At 44.1% G+C, this 20,651-nt stretch overlaps 2 protein-coding genes and 1 pseudogene across 5 annotated transcripts in view; all 3 read left to right on the top strand.

Moving 5' to 3' along the window:
- LOC311140446 (carbohydrate sulfotransferase 11) overlaps positions 1-20,651 on the top strand; it is a 123,447-nt gene that overhangs the window by 66,718 nt on the left and 36,078 nt on the right. The window lies entirely within an intron of this gene.
- Positions 608-11,873, top strand: LOC311139263 (uncharacterized protein). The gene is made up of 3 exons (XM_084174152.1): positions 608-961; positions 1,222-2,853; positions 8,917-11,873. Exons 2-3 carry the CDS (start codon positions 1,224-1,226, stop codon positions 10,590-10,592), a joined length of 3,306 nt encoding a protein of 1,101 aa, XP_084030278.1. The 5' UTR covers positions 608-961; positions 1,222-1,223; the 3' UTR covers positions 10,593-11,873.
- On the top strand, positions 13,071-20,459 carry LOC311139262 (annotated as a pseudogene). Its single transcript has 3 exons — positions 13,071-14,192; positions 14,638-14,920; positions 17,490-20,459. The product of its transcript is annotated as an uncharacterized misc_RNA (transcript).

Below are 20,651 nucleotides of genomic sequence, written 5' to 3'. Positions count from 1 at the left end.
CCTCTCCTCTCCTCTGTTCTCTCATGGGATTTCACTGACCTGAAGCCTTGTCATCCTGTTCCTCTGTAAGAGGGTTTCAGGCAGCTCTATGTCTGGTCTTGCTCCTCATAAATGGCATCATGGAAAGCTCACACCGCCTGGTCTGCCTCTGTGGAAAATAGGATTTTACCCCATAAAACAGTAACCTTGTCAGGGTTTATACTGTGTGGCCACAGAGCAGTGTTCATGTCAGGTGGTTCCTGGTTCTATCATTCAGAGAGAGGGAAGAGAGGAGGGGGAGTTACAGGTGAGTTTAGTATGAGAAAGAGAGGTTAACTCTTCCTGCAGAATGTATTGTGTTCTCTCCTGGCAGTCTGATGATGGGAGCTGGTGCTGTAGTGCGGGTGTGTATGTTAGTGTGTTTTTGATTGGTGCCTGCGTGGCCTGTGAATGCCAGGCTGCGGGAGTGGAGAGGAGCAGTGGGGGTCAGAGACAGACTGCCCTCAGTCCTCTACACGGTGTGTGTGTGTGTGTGTGTGTGTGTGTGTGTGTGTGTGTGTGTGTGTGTGTGTGTGTGTGTGTGTGTGTGTGTGTGTGTTGACTGCAGTGATTGAAACATTGTGATTCTAGGAATAGTAATGTGAAAGCTGTATTAACTTTAGTCCTGGTTTATTCAATACTGTTTCAATCAGTATGACAATAAAAAATGATCAGTTCCAAAGTTCAGCCATGTAAAGGGTTAACTGTTCCAGGAAGAGAACCACACAGCAGTATCTGGTGGGGAGGAGCATTATTAACGTCACTTTGCTGAACTGAAACTAAAGTAGAGAGACATATAGTACAGTATATTGTGTACAGGACCAAACTCTACAGCACCTCAAATCTCTATTAAATAGCTATACATTCAGACTATACGCAGACTCTCCTACCCTTTGACACCACAAACAGAAAGGACAGAGATATCATCCACAAAAACATACAGGTGAGTAGAAAGATTGATATGGAAAGTTAAGTTGAAGATTTACTGTGTTTACCGTGTATATTTCCTGATTTATTTATCCAGATTCTACGGTATGCTTCACTTTTTATCCTACAGTTATAGGACTTATCTATGTTATAACATCCTGTATCAAGATTCGGTAATATCATCACATAAGACAATGTTGACAACTCTACAGCTGAATCTATCAAGAGCTGACTGATTCCAAATGTTTTATGGTTTCACCTCTGGTCTCTGTCTAGATATGGCTACCTCCAGCAGTCTCCTGTCTGAAGAGCAGTTCCTGTGCTCCATCTGTCTGGATGTGTTCACTGAGCCTGTCTCTATTCCATGTGGACACAACTTCTGCAAGGCCTGTATCAGTGGATACTGGGATACCAGTGACCTGTGCCAGTGTCCAATGTGTAAAAAAACATGTGATAAGAGACCAGATCTGTTTGTCAATACTTTCATTTCTGAGATGGCTGCTCAGTTCAGGCAGACAGTTGAAGTGAAAGTTACCAGCAGCTCAGACCAATGCCCTGCCATAATTGTAGAAGTGTCCTGTGACATCTGCACTGGGATGAAGCTCAAGGCCCAGAAGTCCTGTCTGGTGTGTCAGACCTCTTACTGTGAGACTCACCTGGAGCCTCATCAGAGAGTCGCAGCCTTAAAGAGACACAAGCTGATCAACCCTGTGGAGAACCTGGAAGACAGGATGTGTAAGAAGCATGACAGACCTCTAGAGCTGTTCTGTAGGACGGATCAGACATGTCTTTGTGTCTTGTGCTTGAAAACAGACCACATGACTCATGACACTGTCCCTCTAGAGGAAGAGTATGGAGAGAGGAAGGCTAAACTGGGGAAGACTAAGGCAGAAGTACAGCAGATGATCCAGGAGCGACTGCAGAAGGTTCAGGAGGTCAAACAATCTGTAGATCTCAGCAAGAGAGATACAGAGAGAGAGATATCAGACAGTATACAGGTCTTCACTGATCTGGTACGCTCCATTGAGAGAAGCCAGGCTGAGCTCATTGAGGTGATTGAGGAGAAGCAGAAAGCAGCAGAGAGGCAGGCTGAAGGGCTCATTAAAGAGCTGGAGCAGGAAATCACTGAGCTAAAGAGGAGAAGCACTGAGCTGGAGCAGCTCTCACACACTGAGGACCACCTCCACCTCCTCCAGAGCATTCCATCCCTCTGCACCCCTCCACCCACCAGAGACTGGTCTGAGATCAGTGTTCACAGTGATCTGTGTGTGGAGACTGTGAGGAGAGCTGTGTCTCAGCTGGAGGAGACACTGAATAAAGAGATGGAGAAGCTGCCTGAAGTCAAACTGAAGAGGATTCAGCAGTTTGCAGTGGATGTGACTCTGGACCCTGATACAGCACATGCCTCCCTCATCATGTCTGAGGATAGAAAACAAGTGAATCAGGGAGACAAACCACAGAATCTCCCTGACAACCCAAAGAGGTTTGTTACATGTTTCTGTATCTTAGGAATGGAGAGCTTCTCCTCAGGGAGATATTACTACGAGGTGACGGTCAAGGGGAAGACTGAATGGGATTTAGGAGTCGCTAGAGAGTCCATCAATAGGAAGGGGCAGATCACACTGAGCCCTGAGGATGGATACTGGACTGTGATTCTGAGGGATGGGAGTAAGTACTCAGCCTGTACCTCCCCCTCTATCACGCTCTCCCTGAGAGAGAAGCCCCAGACTGTGGGAGTGTTTGTGGATTATGAGGAGGGTCAGGTCTCCTTTTATGATGTGGACGCCAGGTCTCATATCTACTCTTTCACTGGTTGCACCTTCACAGAGAAACTCTATCCATACTTTTCCCCTGGCAGTAATGATGGTGGTAAAAACTCTGTCCCTCTGATCATCTCTCCTGTCAATCACACAGAATGACTTAACCTGAAAATCTACTAAAATGTGTACATTAAATCTGTTGTCCTACATCAATATTTCACTGTAATGTTATTACTGACATGGTTGTTGTTTGTTGTCATCAGCATCATGTCAGTCTGTTAGACATGATGAGTATCCTACAGAATGCAGCAGCATTGGAAGATATGAAAATATCTCTCAAGGCTCATAACAAGGTATGAGGAAGTTCTGATCATGAGATATAAGCATATTTAGCTGATGTATTGTTTGCACTGTATGTCTCTGTTGGTCCTAGCTATAATGAACTGGGATGGGCATAGAGTCAAATGGTTTTTAGAAAATAAAATCCAGTTGAATATTGACCAAATGTGTATTCTTTCTAGGCCTACTGTCCCAGATGTTTACAATAGTGATGGCTATGACATCAGTTTTGAATAGTGGATGTATACTGAGGTGTCTGAGGTTGATATCATATGGAAATGGTCCGTTTATATTGTGGTTTTGCTGTCTCATCACCGCAATTATCAAAGATCAGTTTTCAAGTGTTTACAAATGGTCACCTGTGTCACGGTCGTGTGAAGGAATTGACCAAGGCGCAGCGTGTGAAACGAACATGATGACTTTATTTAATAAAGCACGAAAAAACAAGAAACACGACTAGTGAAGTCCACAGTCAACCTGACTGAAAACGGAAACAAAAACCCACAAACCAAGGAGAAACCACACAGTTTAAATATGGCTCCCAATCAGAGATAACGAGCCGACAGCTGACACTCGTTACCTCCGATTGGGAGTCATATGACTAATCAACGACAAAACCAAACATAGAAATGAACAACTAGATCCAACATAGAAATACACCCTAAATGAAAATAACAACCCTGGCTCAACAATCAGAGTCCCTGGAGCCAGAGTGTTACAGTACCCCCCCCTAAAGGTGCGCACTCCGGGCGCACCAGCATACAGTCTCGGGGAGGGTCTGGGTGGGCGTCTGTCCACGGTGGCGGTTCTGGCCCTGGTCGTGGTCCCCACCCCACCTTAGTCACCACCCGCTTCCCTAGCCTCCTCCACAGGACCACCCTCAAACTTACTCCACCTGGATTTAGGGGCAGCACCGGGCTAAGGGACAGCACCTGGCTGGACGGCTCATGGCAGGCTGAAGGATCTGGCTGCTCATGGCTGGCTGACGGATCTGGCTGCTCATGGCTGGCCGACGGATCTGGCTGCTCATGGCTGGCCGACGGATCTGGCTGCTCATGGCTGGCCGACGGATCTGGCTGCTCATGGCTGGCGGAAGGCTCTGGCTGATCCTGTCTAGCGGAAGGCTCTAGCGGCTCTGGTCTGGCGGACGGCTCTGATGGCTCATGGCAGACGGGCGGCTTTGCAGGCTTTGGGCAGACGGGCAGTTCAGGCCCCGTTGGGCAGACGGCAGACTCTGGCCGTCTGAGGCACACCGTAGACTTGGTGCGGGTGGCCGGAACAGGCCGGACCGGGCTGGCGACGCGCACCGTAGTCTTGGTGCGGGTGGCAGGAACAGGCCGGGTCGGGCTGGCGACGCGCACCGTAGTCCTGGTGCGGGTGGCAGGAACAGGCCGGGTCGGGCTGGCGACGCGCACCGTAGTCTTGGTGCGGGTGGCAGGAACAGGCCGGGTCGGGCTGGCGACGCGCCCCGTAGACTTGGTGCGGGTGGCAGGAACAGGCCGGGTCGGGCTGGCGACGCGCACCGTAGTCTTGGTGCGGGTGGCAGGAACAGGCCGGGTCGGGCTGGCGACGCGCACCGTAGTCTTGGTGCGGGTGGCAGGAACAGGCCGGACCGGGCTGTGGAGACGGACAGGAGGCCTGGAGTGAACAGCGGCCACCACCCGTCCTGGCTGAATGCCTACCCTCACACACTCTGTGTGAGGCATCAGCACAGGACGTACAGGGCGGTGTACCCCTGGCCTGGTGGCCTCCTGGATACTCCCCCTTTTCTCCTCCGTCAGCCCCGTCGTCCATGCCGTGTGCCCCCCCCTAAAAAATTTCTGGGGTTGACTCACGACCCTCCGACGATGGCCCTGCTGCCGCCGTTGCTCCTCTCTCGCCAGGGCCTTGATCCTTCCCCAAGGTCCCTTGCCTCCGAGCATGTCCTCCCAGGACCACGATGTGCCCACCTGGGCCATCGCCAGCCTCTCCATCTCCTTGCCCGGCGCCTCCTCCCATGTCCAGTCTCCTTGCTCCTGGACACGCTGCTTGGTCTTTCTTAGGTGGGTTTTTCTGTCACGGTCGTGTGAAGGAATTGACCAAGGCGCAGCGTGTGAAACGAACATGATGACTTTATTTAATAAAGCACGAAAAAACAAGAAACACGACTAGTGAAGTCCACAGTCAACCTGACTGAAAACGGAAACAAAAACCCACAAACCAAGGAGAAACCACACAGTTTAAATATGGCTCCCAATCAGAGATAACGAGCCGACAGCTGACACTCGTTACCTCCGATTGGGAGTCATATGACTAATCAACGACAAAACCAAACATAGAAATGAACAACTAGATCCAACATAGAAATACACCCTAAATGAAAATAACAACCCTGGCTCAACAATCAGAGTCCCTGGAGCCAGAGTGTTACAACCTGTTATGGCACCTTCTCTGTCTGCCGGTCTGTACATTGATTGTGAATAGAATTAAGATAATAAGTGAGTGAATGAATGAAGAGGGATGAAATACAGAGACATTTTACAGGACATCTGATTGTTGACATTAAACCCATGCCATGCCATCAATCCAAACTTGAAACAATTGTAAATAAGCACCTGAGAGAAAAGGTTCAGCCATGTAAAGGGTTAAAGGGCCATTCAACATCATATTCATCATATCCAGCACTAAACCAGTCTACATAATATTATGTGAAAACGGTGCGTTTCTATGATCTGTGGTTAAAAAGATCAGAAGAAAGGTCCTAAAAAATGCTCCTCTGTGACATCACAGGGTAGGATTAAAAGTAAAAAAACTGTGATTTTCAAAACCGCCAATGAGTTTCTAGCCCAAGGGAGGGAATGTTGTTGCTTCCCACGTCACCGCGAATCACTGTTTTTGAAATATTTAAACTTTGATGATCACCGTGTAAAACTTTTCAACTATATATATTTTTATGCAAAACGTAGAATGCAGGACACCCCTTCAAATGAGTGGATTCGGCTATTTCAGCCACACCCGTTGCTGACAGGTGTATAAAATTGAGCACACAGCCATGCAATCTCCATAGACAAACATTGGCAGTAGAATGGCCTTACTGAAGAGCTCAGTGACTTTCAATGTGGTACTGTCATAGGATGCCACCTGTTCAAGTCAGTTTGTCACATTTCTGCCCTGCTAGAGCTCCTCCGGTCAACTGTAAGTGCTGTTACTGTGAAGTGGAGACGTCTAGGAGCAACAACGGCTCAGCCGCGAAATGGTAGGCCACACAAGCTCATAGAACGGAACCGCTGAAGCGCGTAGCCCGTAATATCGTCTGTTCTCGGTTGCAACACTCACTACCGAGTTCCAAACTGCCTCTGGAAACAACGTCTGCACAATAACTGTAAGTCGGGAGCTTCATGAAATGGGTGTCCATGGCCGAGCAGCCTCACACAAGCCTAAGATCACCATGCGCAATGCCAAGCGTTGGCTGGAGTAGTGTAAAGCTCACCGCCATTGGATTCTGGAGCTGTGGAAACGTGTTCTCTGGAGTGATGAATCACGCTTCACCATCTGGCAATCCGACGGATTAATCTGGGTTTCGCTAATGCCAGGGAAACGCTACCTGCCCAAATGCATAGTGCCTACTGTAGTTTGGTGGAGGAGGAATAATGGTCTGGGGCTGTTTTTCACGGTTCGGGCTAGGTCCCTTAGTTCCATTGAAGGGAAATGTTAACGCGACAGCGTACAATGACATTCTAGACGATTCTGTGCGTCCAACTTTATGGCAACCGTTTGGGGAAGGCCCTTTCCTGTTTCAGCATGACAATGCCCCCATGCGGAAGCAAGGTCCATACAGAAATGGTTTGTCGAGATCGGTGTGGAAGAACTTGACTGGCCTGCACATATCCCTGACCTCAACCCCATTGAACACCTTTGGGATGAATCGGAACGCCGACTGCGAGCCAGGCCTAATCGCCCAACATCAGTGCCCGACCTCACTAATATTCTTGTGGCTGAATGGAAGCAGGATTTGGACTGTCAATCCTTTTATCCATACCATATAGGGCCGCAGATCAATTTCCAAAAACAAAAAATTATTGTTTTGTTTTTTAGGATTTCACTCGGGGGCTCAATTTACTGTTGAGAAGTTGGACTAGTAGAGTACACAAGGTGCAATTTCCAAATTTGGTTACAATTTGTTTAGCTATTTTTCTTGTTAGTCACTGTCAGTCACTGAATTAGCTCATGTCAGCTAACATTTCTGTGTAGAATTGCAGGAGATTTGCTGTAAAACTGCACCAAAATAAAAAGAGTAGAATTGCTCAATTGCAATTGCTCAATTGCAACATATTTTCTCCGCCCCCTGCAACATTTTCTTGACGCAGGGAGAGATGGGATAGTGGAGGTATTAGATATCCCACACTCCTCTTATCTAAATCGGCCATCTCAGGGTGGGGTCTTAGTGTGATCTCACTTAGTCCTTTTGTGTGTGTGTGTGTGTTCCAGCGCCACTTTGCTGGTTTGTGTATATGTGCCTGTGTTGTCTGGTCAGAGCCAGTGGAAACTTCCTGTGTTGTGCTGCTGGCATAGACATTGCTCCCTTGCAACAGTTCACCCTCTCCTCTCCTCTCCTCTCCTCTCCTCTCCTCTCCTCTCCTCTCCTCTCCTCTCCTCTCCTCTCCTCTCCTCTCCTCTCCTCTCCTCTCCTCTCCTCTCCTCTCCTCTCCTCTCCTCTCCTCTCCTCTCCTCTCCTCTCCTCTCCTCTCCTCTCCTCTCCTCTCCTCTCCTCTCCTCTCCTCTCCTCTCTCATGGGATTTCACTGACCTGAAGCCTTGTCATCCTGTTCCTCTGTAAGAGGGTTTCAGGCAGCTCTATGTCTGGTCTTGCTCCTCATAAATGGCATCATGGAAAACTCACACCGCCTGGTCTGCCTCTGTGGAAAATAGGATTTTACCCCATAAAACAGTAACCTTGTCAGGGTTTATAGTGTGTGGCCACAGAGCAGTGTTCATGTCAGGTGGTTCCTGGTTCTATCATTCAGAGAGAGGGAAGAGAGGAGGGGGAGTTACAGGTGAGTTTAGTATGAGAAAGAGAGGTTAACCCTTCCTGCAGAATGTATTGTGTTCTCTCCTGGCAGTCTGATGATGGGAGCTGGTGCTGTAGTGCGGGTGTGTATGTTAGTGTGTTTTTGATTGGTGCCTGCGTGGCCTGTGAATGCCAGGCTGCAGGAGTGGAGAGCAGTGGGGGTCAGAGACAGACTGCCCTCAGTCCTCTACACGGTGTGTGTGTGTGTGTGTGTGTTGACTGCAGTGATTCAAACATTGTGATTCTAGGAACAGTAATGTGAAAGCTGTATTGACTTTAGTCCTGGTTTATTCAATACTGTTTCAATCAGTATGACAATAAAAAATTATCAGTTCCAAAGTTCAGCCATGTAAAGGGTTAACTGTTCCAGGAAGAGAACCACACAGCAGTATCGGGTGGGGAGGAGCATTATTAACGTCACTTTGCTGAACTGAAACTAAAGTAGAGAGACCTACAGTATATTGTGTACAGGACCAAACTCTACAGCACCTCAGAGAAATCTCTATTAAATAGCTATACATTCAGACTATATGCTGACTCTCCTACCCTTTGACACCACAAACAGAAAGGACAGCGATATCATCCACAAAAACATACAGGTGAGTAGAAAGATTGACATGGAAAGTTAAGTTTAAGCTTTACTGTCTTTACCGTGTATATTTCCTGATTTATTTATCCAGATTCTACGGTATGCTTCACTTTTTATCCTACAGTTATAGGACTTATCTATGTTATAACATCCTGTATCAAGATTCGGTAATATCATCACATAAGACAATGTTGACAACTCTAAAGCTGAATATATCAAGAGCTGACTGATTCCAAATGTTTTATGGTATCACCTTTGGTCTCTGTCTAGATATGGCTACCTCCAGCAGTCTCCTGTCTGAAGAGCAGTTCCTGTGCTCTATCTGTCTGGATGTGTTCACTGAGCCTGTCTCTATTCCATGTGGACACAACTTCTGCAAGGCCTGTATCAGTGGATACTGGGATACCAGTGACCTGTTCCAGTGTCCAATGTGTAAAAAAACATGTGATAAGAGACCAGATCTGTTTGTCAACACTTTCATTTCTGAGATGGCTGCTCAGTTCAGGCAGACAGTTGAAGTGAAAACTACCAGCAGCTCAGACCAATGCCCTGCCATAATTGTAGAAGTGTCCTGTGACATCTGCACTGGGATGAAGCTCAAGGCCCAGAAGTCCTGTCTGGTGTGTCAGACCTCTTACTGTGAGACTCACCTGGAGCCTCATCAGAGAGTCGCAGCCTTAAAGAGACACAAGCTGATCAACCCTGTGGAGAACCTGGAAGACAGGATGTGTAAGAAGCATGACAGACCTCTAGAGCTGTTCTGTAGGACGGATCAGACATGTCTTTGTGTCTTGTGCTTGAAAACAGACCACAAGACTCATGACATTGTCCCTCTAGAGGAAGAGTATGGAGAGAGGAAAGCAAAACTGGGGAAGAATGAGGCAGAGGTTCAACAGATGATCCAGGAGCGACTGCAGAAGGTTCAGGAGATCAAACAATCTGTAGATCTCAGCAAGAGAGATACAGAGAGAGAGATATCAGACAGTATACAGGTCTTCACTGATCTGGTACGCTCCATTGAGAGAAGCCAGGCTGAGCTCATTGAGGTGATTGAGGAGAAGCAGAAAGCAGCAGAGAGGCAGGCTGAAGGGCTCATTAAAGAGCTGGAGCAGGAAATCACTGAGCTAAAGAGGAGAAGCACTGAGCTGGAGCAGCTCTCACACACTGAGGACCACCTCCACCTCCTCCAGAGCATTCCATCCCTCTGCACCCCTCCACCCACCAAGGACTGGTCTGATATCAGTGTTCACAGTGATCTGTGTGTGGGGACTGTGAGGAGAGCTGTATCTCAAGTGGAGGAGACCATTATGAGTGAAGTTAAGAAGTTGTGTGATGCTGAGCTGAAGAGGATTCAGCAGTGTGCAGTGGATGTGACTCTGGACCCTGATACAGCACATCCCAAACTCATCCTTTCTGATGATGGGAAACAAGTGAGACATGGAGACACACGGACGAATCGTCCTAATACCCCAAAGAGGTTTGATAGAATTGTAAATGTCTTAGGAAAGGAGGGCTTCTCTTCAGGGAGATTGTACTATGAGGTGACAGTCAAGGGGAAGACTGACTGGGATTTAGGAGTGGCCAGAGAGTCCATCGATAGGAAGGCGAAGATCACACTGAACCCTGAGAATGGATACTGGACTGTGGTCCTGAGGGATGGGAGTAAGTACTCAGCCTGTAACTCCCCCTCTATCACGCTCTCCCTGAGAGAGAAGCTCCAGAAGGTGGGGGTGTTTGTGGATTATGAGGAGGGTCAGGTCTCCTTTTATGATGTGGAGGCCAGGTCTCATATCTACTCTTTCACTGGCTACACCTTCACAGAGAAACTATATCCATACTTCTCTCCCTATTTGAATGAAGGTGGTAAAAACTCTGCCCCTCTCATCATCACTCCTGTCAATCAGACAGAATGAGTTTTAAATTGAAAATCTAACTGACCAGTCACATTTGTTAATTTAGAATGAATCATTAACATGATGATTATCCAGCAGCAATGTAATATATTACCAAATCTCTCCGTGCTCATAATAAAATATTTTTTTGTGATACAATTTTCACACAACATAAGAAAATGAACATCAACAAACAAAGCAGACACAACAAACACAGTCAACACCACACAATGTCACTCATAAAGTATGACTTCACATCTGGGAGTTCCATTTCAGATGAGGTTCTAATCATTACATCATATCAGCACTACATGCTGTGTGTTTGTTGCTAGTTATTGTTTGCACTGTATATCTCTGTTGATCCTGACTAGCTCTAATCAAAACTGTGCATGGAGTAAAATTGTAATAAATAACATCAATTTGAATAGAGATGAAATTGGCATTCTATCTAGTACTGTCCCACATTTTTTAGAATAGTGATGTCTATGAAATCAGTTTGGAATAGTGGCAGTATGCTAACGGGTTGATATCATATGGAAATGTACAGTATGTGGTAGTTGATGTAATTGAATGCATAATTGGCCCTGTGAGGCTCAGTTGGTAGAGCATGGTGCTTGCGATACTGAGGTTGTGGGTTCAATTCCCACAGGGGACCAGTAAGAAAGAAAATATATATGAAAATGTATGCACTTACTACTGTAAGTTGCTCTGGATAAGAGCTTCTGCAAAATGTGATTACATTGGATATACTTTTAGTAAAAAAGGAAAATCTACCTGATGATATGGTTGTGTGTAATGGTCTGTTTATTTTGTGGTTTTGCTGTCTCATCACCACAATGATCAAATATCAATTTTCCCGCTTAAAGGCCCAGTGCAGTCAAAAACGTTATTTTCCTTTGTTTTATATATATTTCTACACTGAGGTTAGAATAATTCTGTGAAAATGATTCATGCCCTTTTAGTGTAAGAGCTGTTTGAAAAGACCATCTGAAATTTCAGTCTGTTTTGCCTGCCTGGTGACATCAAGAGGCGGTAAATTAGTGAATAGACCAATAAGAAAGAGTTCCTCTCTGCCAATAACAGCTAGTTTTCAGTTTTTCCACTCCCACTCAGACCACTCCCAGACAGTCCTATTAAAATTCTTACTTGAGAAATTGCTCTTTGCTAAGAAGCTATTTTTGTTTCTTTTTGACCATTGTAATTTAAAATAATCTCAGTACTGTACTTAATTGTTACCCAGAAATGATTTGATATTGAGATAAAAACAACTGCGTTGGACCTTCAACAAATAAAGGCACCTGCTATGGCACCTTGTCTGTCTGCCTGTCTGCACCTGTAATAATATTAATGACATTCATTGTGAATAGAATGAGATAAATAGTGGGTGAAAGAGGAATGAAAGAGAGAGATAAATAAATATGATAGAGGTCAGTAAATAATGCATCTGACTCTTGACATTAAAACCATAATGCCATAAATTCAAACTATTCTAAACAATTGTAAATTAGCACCAGAGAGAAAGAGTACTCAGCCATGTAAAGGGTTAACTCTGTTCCATGAAGATAAATCATCTGGCAGTATTGGGTGGGGAGGAGCATTTTCACGTCATTTTGCTGAAATGAAACAAAAATGTATCGACAGTGAAACTAAACTTGAAAGGCATTTAGCTCGCAAAGTCTTTCAAACTAAACAAATCTCTACAGTAGACCCTGTTTCTGTGATTCTCTTTTGACACCACAAACAGACCCACAAACACATGCAGGTGAGTACAGAGGACAGGTGACGATATCTTGTTTACGTTTCCTCCTGCTGTATCTGCAGTAGACCTATGTTAAAACTTGTCATCATTTGGTAAAAATATTTTGGCCGACATTTTACTTTTTCTAAACACAGGCACGATGAAAATACGAATTTGTCACATCTTCTAGTGGGATATCTCTAAACTTCCATGTTAGGAATGTCCATGCAGGTGGTGATTGATGCAGAGAAAAAAGCTCTAATATCGAATAGCTATTAAAAATGTTGAAGGCCCACAATTATCTGCGATATTGACATCTGTTTTTGATCATTGAAATGAATTATCTATAGCCATAATTTCTTGAATAATATAATTGATACCCTAGAAAATAGTAAGTTGGGTTACTCCATTGTTTATAAACAATGAATGTCTTTGTAATCAAACAATGTATAGCTTCAATTTATGTTGATGTTGACGTCATGGACTGTCAGTCCTTTTATCCATACAGTAGCTATGAATTTGAAAGTGGTTGCACTTCTCCAGCCCCACCCCTCAACTTTATAGCAAACTAAATGGTGTACCGCTGTAAATATCACAGTGAACCTTTAATGGTGCTTGTAGGCTACATATAATGTCACACTTAAAGGTAAAACCATGTTTTAAGATTGGTTAGTATTATCCAATAAAGCCATGATGACGCTAAAGATTAAATGATCAAGAACTATAACAGATATGGTTTCACCTCTGGTCTCTGTCTAGATATGACCACTTCCAGCAGTCTCCTGTCTGAAGAGCAGTTCCTGTGCTCTATCTGTCTGGATGTGTTCACTGAGCCTATCTCCACTCCATGTGGACACAACTTCTGCAAGGACTGTATCACAAAGTACTGGGATAGCAATGACCTGTGCCAGTGTCCCATGTGTAAGGAGAAATTCTACAGGGACCTGAGCTTCGCATCAATACTTTCATTTCTGAGATGGTTGCTCAGTTCAGGAAATTAGTTCAGTGGAAAGCTACCAGCAGTCCAGGCCAACGCCCAGCCAAACCTGGAGAAGTGTCCTGTGACTTCTGCACTGGGATGAAACTCAAGGCCTTGAAGTCCTGTCTGGTGTGTCAGACCTCTTACTGTGAGACTCACCTGGAGCCTCATCAGAGAGTCGCAGCCTTAAAGAGACACAAGCTGATCAACCCTGTGGAGAACCTGGAAGACAGGATGTGTAAGAAGCACGACAGACCTCTAGAGCTGTTCTGTAGGAGGGACCAGACATGTCTTTGTGTCTTGTGCTTGAAAGCAGACCACATGACTCATGACACTGTCCCTCTAGAGGAAGAGTATGGAGAGAAGATGGCTAAACTGGGGAAAATTATGGCAGAGTTTCAACAGAAGATGCATACACATTTTAGAAAGGTTAAGGAGATCAAACACTCAGTAGATCTCAGCAAGAGAGACACAGAGAGGGAGATATCCGACAGTGTGCAGGTCTTCACTGATCTGGTGCGCTCCATTGAGAGAAGCCAGGCTGAGCTCATTGAGGTGATTGAGGAGAAGCAGAAAGCAGCAGAGAGGCAGGCTGAAGGGCTCATTAAAGAGCTGGAGCAGGAAATCACTGAGCTAAAGAGGAGAAGCACTGAGCTGGAGCAGCTCTCACACACTGAGGACCACCTCCACCTCCTCCAGAGCATTCCATCCCTCTGCACCCCTCCACCCACCAAGGACTGGTCTGAGATCAGTGTTCACAGTGATCTGTGTGTGGGGACTGTGAGGAGAGCTGTGTCTCAAGTGGAGGAGACCATTATGAGTGAAGTTAAGAAGTTGTGTGTTGCTGAGTTGAAGAGGATTCAGCAGTATGCAGTGGATGTGACTCTGGACCCTGATACAGCACATCCTTAAGGAGATCAAACACTAGTGGCGCAGTGGTCTAAGGCACTGCATCGCAGTGCAAAACTGTTCCACTAGATCCTGGTTCGAATCCAGGCTCTGTCGCAGCCGGCCGCGACCGGGAGACTCATGGGCGGCGCACAATTGGCCCAGCGTCGTCCAGGGTAGGGGAGGGAATGGCCGGCAGGGATGTAGCTCAGTTGATAGAGCATGGCGTTTGCAACGCCAGGGTTGTGGGTTCGTTTCCCACAGGGGGCCAGTATAAAAAATAATAATATGTAAGTCGCTCTGGATAAGAGCGTCTGCTAAATGACTAAAATGTAAATGTAAATGTAAATGTAATCCTAATCTCATCCTTTCTGAGGATAGAAAACAAGTGAATCAGGGAGACAAACCACAGAATCTCCCTGACAACCCAAAGAGGTTCCTTACATGTCCCTGCATCTTAGGAATGGAGAGCTTCTCCTCAGGGAGATATTACTACGAGGTGACGGTCAAGGGGAAGACTGACTGGGATTTAGGAGTGGCCAGAAAGTCTATCACAAGGAAGGTGGGTGTGATCACACTAAGCCCTGAGGATGGATACTGGACTGTTATTCTGAGGGATGGGAGTAAGTACTCAGCCTGTAACTCCCCCAATATCACGCTCTCCCTGAGAGAGAAGCCCCAGAATGTGGGGGTGTTTGTGGATTATGAGGAGGGTCAGGTCTCCTTTTATGATGTGGAGGCCAGGTCTCATATCTACTCTTACACTGGCTGCACCTTCACTGAGAAACTATATCCATACTTCGGTCCCTGTTTGAATGTAGGTGGTAAAAACTCTGCCCCTCTCATCATCACTCCTGTCAATCAGACAGAATGAGTTTTAAATTGAAAATCTAACTGACCAGTCACATTTGTTAATTTAGAATGAATCATTAACATGATGATTATCCAGCAGCAATGTAATATATTACCAAATCTCTCCGTGCTCATAATAAAGTATTTTGTTGTGATACAATTTTCACACAACATAAAAAAATGAACATCAACAAACAAAGCAGACACAACAAACACAGTCAACACCACACAATGTCACTCATAAAGTATGACTTCACATCTGGGAGTTCCATTTCAGATGAGGTTCTAATCCTTACATCATATCAGCACTACATGCTGTGTGTTTGTAGCTAGTTATTGTTTGCACTGTATATCTCTGTTGATCCTGACTAGCTCTAATGAAAACTGTGCATGGAGTAAAATTGTAATAAATAAAATCAATTTGAATAGAGATGAAATTGGCATTCTATCTAGTACTGTCCCACATTTTTTAGAATAGTGATGTCTATGAAATCAGTTTGGAATAGTGGCAGTATGCTAACGGGTTGATATCATATGGAAATGTACAGTATGTGGTAGTTGATGTAATTGAATGCATAATTGGCCCTGTGAGGCTCAGTTGGTAGAGCATGGTGCTTGCGATACTGAGGTTGTGGGTTCAATTCCCACAGGGGACCAGTAAGAAAGAAAATATATATGAAAATGTATGCACTTACTACTGTAAGTTGCTCTGGATAAGAGCTTCTGCAAAATGTGATTACATTGGATATACTTTTTGTAAAAAAGGAAAATCTACCTGATGATATGGTTGTGTGTAATGGTCTGTTTATTTTGTGGTTTTGCTGTCTCATCACCACAATGATCAAATATCAATTTTCCCGCTTAAAGGCCCAGTGCAGTCAAAAACTTTATTTTCCTTTGTTTTATATACATTTCTACACTGAGGTTAGAATAATTCTGTGAAAATGATTCATGCCCTTTTAGTGTAAGAGCTGTTTGAAAAGACCATCTGAAATTTCAGTCTGTTTTGCCTGCCTGGTGACATCAAGAGGCGGTAAATTAGTGAATAGACCAATAAGAAAGAGTTCCTCTCTGCCAATAACAGCTAGTTTTCAGTTTTTCCACTCCCACTCAGACCACTCCCAGACAGTCCTATTAAAATTCTTACTTGAGAAATTGCTCTTTGCTAAGAAGCTATTTTTGTTTCTTTTTGACCATTGTAATTTAAAATAATCTCAGTACTGTACTTAATTGTTACCCAGAAATGATTTGATATTGAGATAAAAACAACTGCATTGGACCTTTAACAAATAAAGGCACCTGCTATGGCACCTTGTCTGTCTGCACCTGTAATAATATTAATGACATTCATTGTGAATAGAATGAGATAAATAGTGGGTGAAAGAGGAATGAAAGAGCGAGAAAAATAAATATGATAGAGGTCGGTAAATAATGCATCTGACTCTTGACATTTAACCCATAATGCCATAAATTCAAACTATTCTAAACAATTGTAAATTAGCACCAGAGAGAAAGAGTACTCAGCCATGTAAAGGGTTAACTCTGTTCCATGAAGATACATCATCTGGCAGTATTGGGTGGGGAGGAGCATTTTCACGTCATTTTGCTGAAATGAAACAAAACTGTATCGACAGTGAAACTAAACTTGAAAGGCATTTAGCTCGCAAAGTCTTTCAAACTAAACAAATCTCTACAGTAGACCCTGTTTCTGTGATTCTCTTTTGACACCACAAACAGACCCACAAACACATGCAGGTGAGTACAGAGGACAGGTGACGATATCTTGTTTACGTTTCCTCCTGTTGTATCTGCAGTAGACCTATGTTAAAACTTGTCATCATTTGGTAAAAATATTTTGGCCGACATTTTACTTTTTCTAAACACAGGCACGATGAAAATACGAATTTGTCACATCTTCTAGTGGGATATCTCTAAACTTCCATGTTAGTAATGTCCATACAGGTGGTGATTGATGCAGAGAAAAAAGCTCTAATATCGAATAGCTATTAAAAATGTTGAAGGCCCACAATTATCTGCGATATTGACATCTGTTTTTGATCATTGAAATGAATTATCTATAGCCATAATTTCTTGAATAATATAATTGATACCCTAGAAAATAGTAAGTTGGGTTACTCCATTGTTTATAAACAATGAATGTCTTTGTAATCAAACAATGTATAGCTTCAATTTATGTTGATGTTGACGTCATGGACTGTCAGTCCTTTTATCCATACAGTAGCTATGAATTTGAAAGTGGTTGCACTTCTCCAGCCCCACCCCTCAACTTTATAGCAAACTAAATGGTGTACCGCTGTAAATATCACAGTGAACCTTTAATGGTGCTTGTAGGCTACATATAATGTCACACTTAAAGGTAAAACCATGTTTTAAGATTGGTTAGTATTATCCAATAAAGCCATGATGACGCTAAAGATTAAATGATCAAGAACTATAACAGATATGGTTTCACCTCTGGTCTCTGTCTAGATATGGCTACCTCCAGCAGTCTCCTGTCTGAAGAGCAGTTCCTGTGCTCTATCTGTCTGGATGTGTTCACTGAGCCTGTCTCTACTTCATGTGGACACAACTTCTGCAAGGCCTGTATCACAAAGTACTGGGATAGCAATGACCTGTGCCAGTGTCCAATGTGTAAAAATACATTTGATAAGAGACCAGATCTGTTTGTCAATACTTTCATTTCTGAGATGGCTGCTCAGTTCAGGAAGTTATTTCAGTGGAAAGCTACCAGCAGCCCAGAACAATGTCCTGCTCAACCCCTAGATATTCCCTGTGACATCTGCACTGGGATGAAGCTCAAGGCCCTGAAGTCCTGTCTGGTGTGTCAGACCTCTTACTGTGAGACTCACCTGGAGCCTCATCAGAGAGTTGCAGCCTTAAAGAGACACAAGCTGATCAACCCTGTGGAGAACCTGGAAGACAGGATGTGTAAGAAGCACGACAGACTCCTGGAGCTGTTCTGTAGGACTGACCAGACATGTCTTTGTGTCTTGTGCTTGAAAACAGACCACACGACTCATGACACTGTCCCTCTAGAGGAAGAGTATGGAGAGAGGAAAGCTAAACTGGGGAAGAATGAGGCAGAAGTGCAACAGATGATCCAGGAGAGACTGCTGAAGGTGAATGAGATCAAACACTCAGTAGAGCTCAGCAAGAGAGAGGCAGAGAGGGAGATATCAGACAGTGTGCAGGTCTTCACTGATCTGGTGCGCTCTATTGAGAGAAGCCAGGCTGAGCTCATTGAGGTGATTGAGGAGAAGCAGAAAGCAGCAGAGAGGCAGGCTGAAGGGCTCATTAAAGAGCTGGAGCAGGAAGTCACTGAGCTAAAAAGGAGAAGCACTGAGCTGGAGCAGCTCTCACACACTGAGGACCACCTCCACCTCCTCCAGAGCATTCCATCCCTCTGCACCCCTCCACCCACCAAGGACTGGTCTAGGATCAGTGTTCTCAGTGATCTGTGTATGGGGACTGTGAGGAGAGCTGTGTCTCAGCTGGAGGAGACACTGAATAAAGAGATGGAGAAGCTGCCTGAAGTCAAACTGAAGAGGATTCAGCAGTATGCAGTGGATGTGACTCTGGACCCTGATACAGCACATGCCTCCCTCATCATGTCTGAGGATAGAAAACAAGTGAAACATGGAGATACAAAACAGGATCTCCCTGACTACCCAGAGAGGTTCAATCTTGTTGTCTGTGTATTGGGAAAGGAGGGCTTCTCCTCAGGGAGATTTTACTATGAGGTGACAGTCAAGGGGAAGACTGACTGGGATTTAGGAGTGGCCAGAGAGTCCATCAACAGGAAGGGGAAGATCACACTGAGCCCTAAGAATGGATACTGGACTGTATGGCTGAGGAAAGAAAATGAGTACAGGGCTTTTTCTAGCCCTAGAGTCCCCCTCTCCCTGAGAGAGAAGCCCCAGAAGGTGGGAGTGTTTGTGGATTATGAGGAGGGTCAGGTCTCCTTTTATGATGTGGAGGCCAGGTCTCATATCTACTCTTACACTGGCTGCACCTTCACAGAGAAACTATATCCATACTTCTCTCCCTATTTGAATGAAGGTGGTAAAAACTATGCCCCTCTCATCATCACTCCTGTCAATCAGACAGAATGAGTTTTAAATTGAAAATCTAACTGACCAGTCACATTTGTTCATTTAGAATGAATCATTAACATGATGATTATCCAGCAGCAATGTAATATTTAACCAAATCTCTCCGTGCTCATAATAAAATATTTTTTGTGATATAATTTTCACACAACATTAAAAAAATGAACATCAACAAACAAAGCAGACACAACAAACACAGTCAACAACACACAATGTCACTCATAAAGTATGACTTCACATCTGGGAGTTCCATTTCAGATGAGGTTCTAATCATTACATCATATCAGCACTACATGCTGTGTGTTTGTTGCTAGTTATTGTTTGCACTGTATATCTCTGTTGATCCTGACTAGCTCTAATGAAAACTGTGCATGGAGTAAAATTGTAATAAATAACATCAATTTGAATAGAGATGAAATTGGCATTCTATCTAGTACTGTCCCACATTTTTTAGAATAGTGATGTCTATGAAATCAGTTTGGAATAGTGGCAGTATGCTAACGGGTTGATATCATATGGAAATGTACAGTATGTGGTAGTTGATGTAATTGAATGCATAATTGGCCCTGTGAGGCTCAGTTGGTAGAGCATGGTGCTTGCGATACTGAGGTTGTGGGTTCAATTCCCACAGGGGACCAGTAAGAAATAAAATATATATGAAAATGTATGCACTTACTACTGTAAGTTGCTCTGGATAAGAGCTTCTGCAAAATGTGATTACATTGGATATACTTTTAGTAAAAAAGGAAAATCTACCTGATGATATGGTTGTGTGTAATGGTCTGTTTATTTTGTGGTTTTGCTGTCTCATCACCACAATGATCAAATATCAATTTTGCCGCTTAAAGGCCCAGTGCAGTCAAAAACGTTATTTTCCTTTGTTTTATATATATTTCTACACTGAGGTTAGAATAATTCTGTGAAAATGATTCATGCCCTTTTAGTGTAAGAGCTGTTTGAAAAGACCATCTGAAATTTCTGTCTGTTTTGCCTGCCTGGTGACATCAAGAGGCGGTAAATTAGTGAATAGACCAATAAGAAAGAGTTCCTCTCTGCCAATAACAGCTAGTTTTCAGTTTTTCCACTCCCACTCAGACCACTCCCAGACAGTCCTATTAAAATTCTTACTTGAGAAATTGCTCTTTGCTAAGAAGCTATTTTTGTTTCTTTTTGACCATTGTAATTCAAAATAATCTCAGTACTGTACTTAATTGTTACCCAGAAATGATTTGATATTGAGATAAAAACAACTGCATTGGACCTTCAACAAATAAAGGCACCTGCTATGGCACCTTGTCTGTCTGCCTGTCTGCACCTGTAATAATATTAATGACATTAATTGTGAATAGAATGAGATAAATAGTGGGTGAAAGAGGAATGAAAGAGAGAGATAAATAAATATGATAGAGGTCAGTAAATAATGCATCTGACTCTTGACATTAAACCCATTAATGCCATAAATTCAAACTATTCTAAACAATTGTAAATTAGCA

This window comes from Coregonus lavaretus (assembly GCF_964263955.1).
Source record: "Coregonus lavaretus genome assembly, chromosome: 13".
NCBI lineage: Eukaryota > Metazoa > Chordata > Actinopteri > Salmoniformes > Salmonidae > Coregonus > Coregonus lavaretus.
The sequence above is the reverse complement of the archived record's forward strand: the minus strand, read 5'-3'. Positions and strand labels throughout refer to the sequence as shown.

Bases quoted from the DNA above. Each gene is read 5' to 3' on its own strand.
- LOC311139263 (XM_084174152.1), top strand. From the start codon at position 1,224: ATGGCTACCTCCAGCAGTCTCCTGTCTGAAGAGCAGTTCCTGTGCTCC. The intron at 2,854-8,916 runs ACACAGAATGAC...ACTGATTCCAAA, and splicing joins GATCATCTCTCCTGTCAATC to TGTTTTATGGTATCACCTTT.